Here is a 10,123-nt window from a genome sequence, read left to right on the forward strand (position 1 = left end):
GAATATCATAAATATTTTTAAAAAGTAATTAAACTATATTAAATAGAGTTCAGCGGATTATTTTAATGCAAACAAGGCATTTTTTTTTTTAATTGATGAAAATATATCGGGGAAAATAATTTTAAAAGAGTAATAAGTTATAAAATAGATAACATTTTCTATACGAAATAGAGCTCAGGGGATTATTTTAGTACAAACTAGGGATCTGATCTTTAAAATTTAAAGATAAATACAGGTTTAAAATATTTTTTCTGCAAAGTTTAGTTTTTATGTGTGTTTCATTATTGGAATAAGGACAGATCCTTAACACATGGATCTGCCCCACATCGAGCGAAATTCGATCGGAATCGGTCAGTGTTTGTTATGAATTCCCTCTGTGCAAATTTATAATGATCTGATTTTATGAAATGTAAACGAAATTGCAAAGAATGAAAACAATATCAAATTCACGAAGGGCTTCACATTACAATCAGGGATAAGGTAGTAGATCGGCTAATCTAGCACGAGAGAATGGCTCACAGTAAAGAAGGCAGTGAGTAATTAATTTTGTTTGTTAGTTATTGTTAATGATGCTATTGTTCTTAATCCCACAACAGTACAATAATTTATATTTTATTGACGTTTTATTGTTACTCCATCCAATCCTCAATTATTTTGTGTTTTTAATTTACATTCGATTAAAAAAAATCGGGAAAAGAATATAATTACGAAAAATATCTCGTGGAATATATTAATCACGATTCTAGGTACAAAATCAAACCATTAAGAATTAATTACTTTGAAAACAGTCTTACTCTGACAATGCATTTCAGACCGAGACATGTAATATATGCACTGCAAGTGTTAAAGCTGTTTTTTAGCGAAAGGGCGTATAAATGTGAACATGGTCTGAGTCATACATCCAGAAATAATAAATTACATCAGGATAAAAGGCTCCTCACAATTCATTGTACTTAATAACCGCGTGTTTATCTAGCTGCTTGGCGCACTTCCGGAAATCCTTGAACCCTAACACCTCTCAGATCGTTTTTTTTTTAAAAATTGTTACAAGTGAAATACAAGTATTTGATCACACTATAAAGCCTATTTTACTTTACGACTATGAAATATGGGGAATTTTTAATGTCAATAACATAAAAATAAAACAGTATAATGAAGAACTTATACTTGCTGAAACTTTACATGTGTCTCAAATTTTGTAAAACCATATCGGGTTTGAATAACGAAAGTATGAACCATGGTTCACTTTCTGAACTAGAAAGATATCCGCTTTATCAAGATATTGTCAACAGATTACAAAAATATTGCAACATATTAGAAAATTTAACAACATATTTTTCTTTATTGAAAGATGCATTTTTATGTAGTAAAGAACTTCATCTCGCCCAAAATACAACTTGGGATTCCTCTATAGAAAAGTTGCTAAAAATCCTTAATAATCAAAACATTATGACATATTCTAAAAAGTACTTTGTTATTTCTTTAAAACAATCTCAGACTAAAAAATATCCGATGGATTTGCAGTACACGAAACACTTAAAGATTGCAAACTTGTTATCAACTTTATTACGACCTGAATACAGAAAGCCAATCTGTAGACTGCGTATATCAGCGCATAGACTATATATAGAATTGGGCAGATATAATAACACATCATGCGCGGATCCAGAAACTTTATCGGGGGGGGGGGGGGGGTCCAAGGCATATTTGCGATAATTTTACTATGTAAATTTAATGAATTTTCATTTTCACCCCCTCTCTAGATCCGCTCATGCACCACAGAACAGAAAGAATATGTGAAAATTGTACATTGAATAGAATTGAAAATGAAGAGCATTTTCTTATCCAATGTAGCAAATTCACAAAAGAAAGAGACTAACTATTTGATTTAATTTCATCTAAAGTAAAACATTTTACTAGTTTGCCAGATAAACAAAAAAAGTGGATTTTAAACTGTGAAGTATAAGGTATATTACACTCTTTTGGTAAATTTTTACAAAAGACTTTGCCTTAAGTTTTTCTGAGTCAAATATTGGTTTTCAATCATATGATCAAGTCTGTCCTACCTCTTTCAATCATCCAACTCTTCCCTCTTGTTGAAATTGTATTACAAAAACAATATCTATTCCAGAAGCAGAATGATAATTGTTAATAATTCGTCATGGATCGATAATTAATATTTACTAATGCATGATTTGTTGAATATTTCATCATACATAAAATGAAAACACGCAATGGTGTGAGCATAACACTTTATTGCAGTCTTCTTACACATTTGTATAATGATAATTGTAAAGGAAAACTTAAAACTTCTTGGGTTTTTTTAAATTCATTTATGGGTGTATTTGTTAAGTATGATCAAATGGTAATTGAAATCCTCTCCCTACCACTAACGATTAAGGAGGCTTTATGGTCATCAAATCAACCATCAGATCTTCCTTAATTTTTTTTTTTTGCATATAACGTTTTTAGTTATTACCTTCTATGTAGCAAAATTGCGAAGGCGAAGAAGCGATTCTACTATCGCTCCTTCGCATCTTCGCACTCTCGCCCTCGCCTTTTTATAATTGTGGAGCTCTCTATCGTTTAAAGACAATTTTAAATGTATAAAATGACATCTGAGGCAGATTTTGTTTTAAAAAACATGCGCAGAACAACCTGGGCAGATCCATAACTTTTTCCGGGGGGGGGGGGGGGGGTCGATAAAAAAATGTATTTGTCGGGAATAATTTTATTATATAAAATTACATTTTCCAGGGGGGGCGGGGGGTCCGGACCCCCCTCCCCTTTACTGTGTGAAATTATTACCCGCTAATGCGGGTTATGTATTTTTCCTGCAATGTCGTTGCCTTCATATCCCGAATGAATCACCAAAGAAAGCATTTTATTGTTTAAATGAATAAGGAATAAGGAATCATTCTTTGAATATTATGAGGTGATAATTTTGGTCGGGGCGTGATCGATCAAATCCAATAAAGCCCGAAGGGCTTTATGATAGATTTGATCACGCCCCGACCAAAATTATTTGGCGTCAATTTCAATTTGGCGTCATTTGTATTATGGGTTATATAGTACAAAATCGATACGTAGTGTTATCACAGGCAAAGACACTGGATAATGTAAAGATACATTCATAGTAAGCACAATGGCCTAGCGCATATCATTGATTAATCGGAAAACCTTGGCGAGTACGGTGCCTGCATCAAATTCTGTGCAATCGACCGAGACTTGCTGAATGCAATCAAAAAGGCAAAGGCGAAAGTGCGAAGTTGCGAAGGCTTAGAATTAGACGGTTTTATAAGTCTAATTTCATACTATACCAGTGATGAATTCATCCTTGAATTTTTTTTCATCTCCTAAAACATGTCTGTGATTGTAGTTATTTGTAAATTATTAATAAAACAGGAAGAAGACAAGATCTGTATAATTTCTATATTCTGCAAAGCCGGTGTTGTAACATTTACAGGGGGGTCAAACTACACCAAAAAGAATCAATGCTTTACCACGCCAAATATATTAATGTAATTTGTCTTGTACACTGCCCGCCTGTGCAACGACTTTGATAATTACTAGTATCCAAGTATCTTATAAATTATTAAAAATACAATAATAACATAAAACACGTCTAAATGCACTTTCCTGCTTTCATATTATTGCTTTTACTTTATTCCAGATACGATCATTTTTAGATTGAGTATTATCAATTTCTATGCTGTTAATGTTTTTGTTTATTCTCATAAGTTTTGAGTTTTTGTTTTTTGTTGATTCTGAGCCCTGTCTCGATGCATTTTTAGCTAGGATTGGTGGCCTTTTTACGCGTTTGCTCGCAAGTCTGGGATAAAAAAGCCAAGTAGTAAAGATATATTTTCAATCAAATAGAAAATGCTAAATAACGGTGTTCACAATCAATTCAAAAGTACTGTCGAGATACTTGTTCAATGTAACAATTGTTAGACGGTTGGTATTTTTTCTTTTTCAATTTAAAAAGGGTTCAGATTTATCGTGCTTGACATTTGTATAAATTTTTAATTCTTTTAGGAGAGTTTTCTGCGGGTCGAAAATGCCATGCAATTGTTTTTGAAGAAAAGCCTTCAGAGGCACCTGAACGAGGCCCTTTCACCTCCATTATCTCCAAATCTCGTCTGCTCTCTAAGGGACCATCCGAGAAGTCACGTGCCCTCGTTTTCGCTTTGACCATTTTGGTTGTCACCATCACGTGCCTGGTCTTCCTACTGGGGGTCAGGGTCATTCGTGGAGAGAATCACATTACGCAAGACGAAGACATTGGGAGAATTCTGGAACAGATTCTTGGACCCAATTTTGGACACTTGAACATATCTGACTCGGATGTTCAGAATTTCACATTTACCCATGGGCATATTTAAATACAATCACATTATATTTTTATTGAATGTACACTAGTCTGTATATGTCTCACGCAAAGGTAAAGGAAAATAAAGATATTAAAAATGAAAAAACTAAATTATTTATTTTATAACTAATGTGTTAACATAAAGATAACAATGCCTTCATATAATCGTTATATATGATTCGTTATACAACATTATATGGGAAACAAAAATGAAACTGTTTTAAACGTGCCCTTCGGCCATTTTAGGCTTGTAATTATGAATAGTATTTTCTGAGCCGGGAACGAGTTCAAGAAAATCTTTGGGTCTCTTTCTAAATTTTAGGCAGTCCTGGAGAAGTTGAGAAATGACAAGAACCATGACGACGATACCAAGGTAGACAAACCAAACAGTCCATGCCACGGGGCGAGAGTTCGCCACGAACACGCCCAATGAAATGTTTGCCAGAGCTAGCAAAATGGCCGACTTCCCGCCAATATAGTGAATCGATTCCCATATTACTCGATGAAGTGATTTTTTAGATTCCTCATTCGGGTGTTTTGGTCGACTGGAAGTAATGAAAATACAGCTATAATGAAAAAAAATCTTTATCGTTTTAAATGTGTATGAGTGTATTTGTATTTCATTACTTACAACACTGCATTGATCGGCTGTAAAAGTCCTAGTATTACCACCAGCAGCCCGATAATTCCATGAGCAAAGCCAAAATGTCTGGACTGGACGGAAAGGACTGCCATGATAAACCCTGCTAAACTGCAAATCTGCCCAATGATCTGTAGGGCAATGAAAGCATGGCATGTATTTTATCATGCTTCTAACCTGGGCAATACCTTACACCTCTACATGTAGGAAAAATGTTATACTTAAAAAAAAAGTTCTTGGTTAGACAATTCAGAAAAATAATAGTTAGCATGAATTTAATTAAGTGCCATTGTTTAATTTTGCTAGTGGTAAATATGTAACTCATTATAAGTTATAGTGCTTAATCCATTCTTTCTGTATGGTTAAAGTACCAGTTATCGGCTAAGACCAGTTATCGGCTAAACTGAGAGGTCGGGTTTATAGCACGCGACTATCTGAGATTTTTCAATTCAGTCATCTGTTTCGAATAAAGAAAAGTAAGTTTGCTTGAAATATTTCTTAAATATGATTTAACCATGAGCTTGAACGATCATTGTTTACCGCTGATTTACATCTTTGCACTTTCAGCAGTGGGGGAAGTGACGTAATAAGTGAAAACTAGATTATGGCATCTTTGTGATACGTTACCATATACCTTCTTTGATTTGACATAATATCAATACATACCGGTATTACATGTACAAACAAAAGGAATTTATTAAACTCTAAGAGATTCATAGCGCAGTTGTACGCCTGATTGCACAATATTGTGTATTGAAAAGTCAGCGATTTTGTGTATTACCGTATGATAAGAAACGAACAATTTTATGAGTTTTGTTAATGTATTATAACCCTTACTACCTTTAGTCTGGCCCAAAAAGGGCCATAATTCAAAGTACATTATGCAGAGTATCAAATCAACATGTACAGGGATTTTACTATGTTATAATCGCAAAGCCGATAACTGATACAGTAAATTGTAAAGCATGGCAAATTCGGGGCATGCTAAAAAGCACAAAAACAATATGTTTTGAGTTCTTAACAATGATATAATCTAACAGATGGATAAACAAGGAAATCACCATTTAACGTATGTCAAGTTTTATCCAAAAATATCAAGAAACAAAGAAATACGGAAAGAAAACGTTAAATTTAGCGGATAACTGGTACAGTGCCAGTTTGGTATTAAAGTTATGCACGTGTTGCGATGGGTACGCAGAATACACTACTATAATTATAATGTGTTCCTAGCTCATACTTGTAAAATCAGATGGAGGTAAAACCATGTGTCCCCCGATGATTTGAAATATCTAGCAATATAGGCTCCCCATACGACGAATATCCCCCATCCTATCACCATTAGACAGCCATGCGCCAGTATAAAGTTGGTAAAAGATCGCGGGCACTCAACCGTGACGCTTCTTTCAGCTGTCCACGAATCACCTCGAAGCAGCCACAGGTCGCCTAGCAACGATCCACTGAGAAATAAAACGGATCTTTTATCAACAGCTGAATACACATTAACGGCATTAATGAAGAAATCTCAAGATAAAAAAGAATTAAAGAAACACATTTATTGCCGTATTTAAGCTTTACTCCTATAACCTGTTGATATCGTATCCTCCAAACATAAAGATTCCATCTGGACCTGTTACCATGGCAACTGATGCCCTTAGTGGAGGAAAGGATTGCTGTGAATAAATGCAAAATCAAAACACTGTCATCTATGTTGACATTGTTATTTTGTTACAAGTATTTGTATCGAGATGCACTGAAGTTACATGTATACTATGGTTGTCTATGAAGTCTTACTTTGGCCGTTGTCATGTGCAGCGACCAAATCTTGTTGACCGGGTCAAACAGTCCCACCATGTCCGCTGGTGACCTTGTCGTCTTCAAAATGTCAAGTTAAACTTTTTCATTAGGATTACAGGATTCTTTAAGAAACTTTTAAACAATTATGAATATCGAGAAAAAAAAATAATCATTTTCCTTGAAGCATCACTTTTAAGAATGGTTGTTAGTTATCGTTTTTATTCCTAAATGTATTCTATAAGCCCATGCATCTGATGGCCTTAAAGCAACCCTGGGTCGATAGTGGCATACTAAGTACCTGAATGACCTGTGGCGTGTCTTCTATTCCTCCATACAACACCACTCGTCTCAGACCGTTCCCTGGAGGCAACAGGGCCATACCGCCATAAACCCTACATATCAACCCAATCATTTCAGTCTAATGTTTTCCTACAGAACGTTGCTGGTATTCATTTTTACTATGTACATGTAAATATACTGTTGTATTGACCTTAAATCAAGCTTGAATTTGCCAATTGTTGCTGACCTAAAGTATTCTGAGAATGATATAGCGATATACAGAAGATGTACGCCATTATAGAACCACACGATGTGCAGCTAGTTTGTTACCTGGGAACGGGACAGGTGTTCACTTCCGCCCAGATTAGACTCTGTGCATCAAATACCCACGTGTCTCCGGACGGACACTCTCCGCCTGTATCCACGTACCTGAAACCAGAACCCGTGGTATAACACAAACAAAGAGGTATTTTACTATGGACATTATTGACATGTATTACAATGTGGGACAACACAAAACAAAGGTACTATGGACATCAAGCACTGTAAACCAACTTTTATTCGCTTGCGAGAATTTTTCGCGAGGATCGCGAAACCCTCATCGTTGCCAATATTTATCGCCGCAAACCAGTACTCAGATGTCTTTGGTATTATACTTTTTAGATTATTCAGTAATACACTAAATCGCGAAAATTAATCGCCACAAACCGGGTTTTCTTCGGTCAATCGCTGAATAAAGTCGTCGTGAATAAAAGTTGTTTTATATTACAATGTGTACATGTACACGGTAGTTGTTTTATATTACAATGTGTACATGTACACGGTAGTCTTATATTACAATGTGTACATGTACACGGTAGTCTTATATTACAATGTGTACATGTACACGGTAGTCTTATATTACAATGTGTACATGTACACGGTAGTCTTATATTACAATGTGTACATGTACACGGTAGTCTTATATTACAATATGTACATGTACACGGTAGCCTTACGAGAGACATCCACCAAAGATGAGCAGACTGTTGGGGCTAGTCAATGTCCCTGCATGGTGACATCGGGCGTGGGGGTAGTACGGAGTGTAGGCGTTACACTGGCCATCTTTACAGTCAACTATAAACATTATACATACATGTAAACGCTATGATCATATATAAACGCTGTAGACAACAGATTTCAATGTTGTGAGAGGTACCTAAATCTTCAACAAAAATGAGCATCCAGGATTCTAAATCATGCACGTCATTTTATTTTACCAAACTTTACAATGTCAAAATATTAAAGAGGCGCATTCAACACAGCGAGAGCTCACAATGATTTCCTACACCTGCAACACAAATTTTGGCGCGCGCAAGCGCTCGCTCTGCTGGACACGCCTCTAACGTTACCAACACTCCACTCTTCTGTGTCAATGTCAAATATGACCGTGTCAAAGTGACTCGTATCCGAAATTCCCTGATGGACGAAGAACTTTGAACTCCCGGGGTATACCCCTCCCGATGCCCCAGACCGAGGCTTGGGATAATAATCGTCTTTCAATTGTTGTCTGCAGTTGGAAACATGATTCTAATATTGTAAATGAAAAAAACATCAACATTTTTTTTTTCAAATGAATACCAATGCGTATTTATTGATAAAAACTGTAACCTATTGGTCTTGCCCAACTCCTTCCATTCTTCAGTTCTAAATAAAGAGAACAAACATATCAAAGCATAGTAGTTAAAAAGGACTAGTGATAAACCCGGTAAAAAGTCAGTTTGAACGATTGATAAAAGATTTGTGCATAATGTATCAAACAGAACAATTGGAAAGCAAACCTAATATCAAATTTCCAGATGTCATTGAAATAATTGCTGTTTCCACCTTCTCCAGTGGCAATATAGAAGAAGTCATTGCTTGATCCATAAACCATAGCAAACCTGGCGGTGGGGTGTATGCTCTTTGTGACGTTACGCCACGACCCTGTGAACAAACAGAACTACATGCATCTGTATCCATCACATGTACAGTCCGTTAATCAGGATCCACATGCAAAGCTATGATATAAACATATTATTTGGTATTATTTTTTTCGCGAGTAATGAAGCAATTCAACAATTCAACGTTTTGGAATTACGATAGCCCTACATTTGACAGTTGTTTGATATTTCCGATCGAGTTTTACAGCTGGCTTAAATATTTCTTTAGTATGGAAAAACAGTGTAATACAAGGAAAATTAACCAGATCGCTTACCATTAAAACTTCCTAGGCTCTCAAACACCCAAGTATCATGCAGGATTTCATTCGAGTTTGACCGTCCCCCAAACAAGATCAGATAACTCGTGTTGCCCGACATGACCAACCCAAGGGCGTGGTCCCGTCTGCTGGTTGGGGACACGGAAGCATTGTTTGCCAATGACTCCCACTGCAGTCCCCTAATCAGTGGAGAAAAAAACAAAATCAGTGAAAGTGACAACAGGGACAGCGCCATGTTAACCGCCGGCTGACACCATTTGCACGCATCACTCCGAGTTTCCGTGAGTTCTATAGATAGCGCGCTCTACGTCATAAGGTGCTCGAATGGATTTACCGAAAGTTGTCTTTCAATGTATAGAAAAATTTGTACATCAATTACTAGTGTTTATAAGAGCCTTTTCTTTGTTGTTACTAATTAAATACACTGTTTATAAATAAATCTCATGATGCAATATATTATCATATGATTAACACAAGGAAGGTAAAGTTTTAATTGACGCTTTTTGTACATTGCATTTTTAATTTTGACAATAGCAATCTTTATGTGCATGCCGAAAGTACTACGATGAAAATACAGACGATATTTGCGGAGTCAAACCACACATACTAGCTAGTTTTAAACTATAATCTTTTTGAATGTGTCTTCATGTATATGTGAAATCAGGAACTACATGTATTTCCTGAACTATAGGAAATTCGTGAAATCCCTCATGATATATGCGTGTGTTTACAGATATCAACTAAGAAATACGTGTGTTTACTGGATATTAATTTTTAATACATTTTCTCCCACTTATTT

The 10,123-nt window shown here is 35.7% G+C and overlaps 1 protein-coding gene and 1 long non-coding RNA gene across 2 annotated transcripts; one reads left to right on the forward strand and one right to left on the reverse strand.

Moving 5' to 3' along the window:
- The first annotated feature begins 290 nt into the window (after window positions 1-290).
- Window positions 291-4,972, forward strand: LOC105317504 (uncharacterized). The gene is made up of 2 exons (XR_010714188.1): window positions 291-532; window positions 4,039-4,972. It is a non-coding gene; the product is annotated as an uncharacterized lncRNA (long non-coding RNA).
- On the reverse strand, window positions 4,471-9,610 carry LOC105317526 (kelch domain-containing protein 10). Its single transcript, XM_020062871.3, has 12 exons — window positions 9,322-9,610; window positions 8,906-9,050; window positions 8,736-8,771; window positions 8,477-8,634; window positions 8,084-8,201; window positions 7,416-7,514; window positions 7,105-7,198; window positions 6,804-6,884; window positions 6,597-6,682; window positions 6,250-6,469; window positions 5,004-5,143; window positions 4,471-4,917 (listed from the first exon to the last, which is right to left on the reverse strand). Exons 1-12 carry the CDS (start codon window positions 9,557-9,559, stop codon window positions 4,593-4,595), a joined length of 1,740 nt encoding a protein of 579 aa, XP_019918430.3. The 5' UTR covers window positions 9,560-9,610; the 3' UTR covers window positions 4,471-4,592.
- Window positions 9,611-10,123: the final 513 nt, after the last annotated feature.

This window comes from Magallana gigas, chromosome 5, assembly GCF_963853765.1.
Source record: "Magallana gigas chromosome 5, xbMagGiga1.1, whole genome shotgun sequence".
Taxonomy (NCBI): Eukaryota; Metazoa; Mollusca; class Bivalvia; order Ostreida; family Ostreidae; genus Magallana; species Magallana gigas.

Bases quoted from the DNA above. Each gene is read 5' to 3' on its own strand.
- LOC105317526 (XM_020062871.3), bottom strand. From the start codon at position 9,559: ATGGCGCTGTCCCTGTTGTCACTTTCACTGATTTTGTTTTTTTCTCCA. The intron at 9,051-9,321 runs GTAAGCGATCTG...GTTTGTTCACAG, and splicing joins GAGCCTAGGAAGTTTTAATG to GGTCGTGGCGTAACGTCACA. The intron at 8,772-8,905 runs GTTTGCTTTCCA...CTCTTTATTTAG, and splicing joins ATCTGGAAATTTGATATTAG to AACTGAAGAATGGAAGGAGT.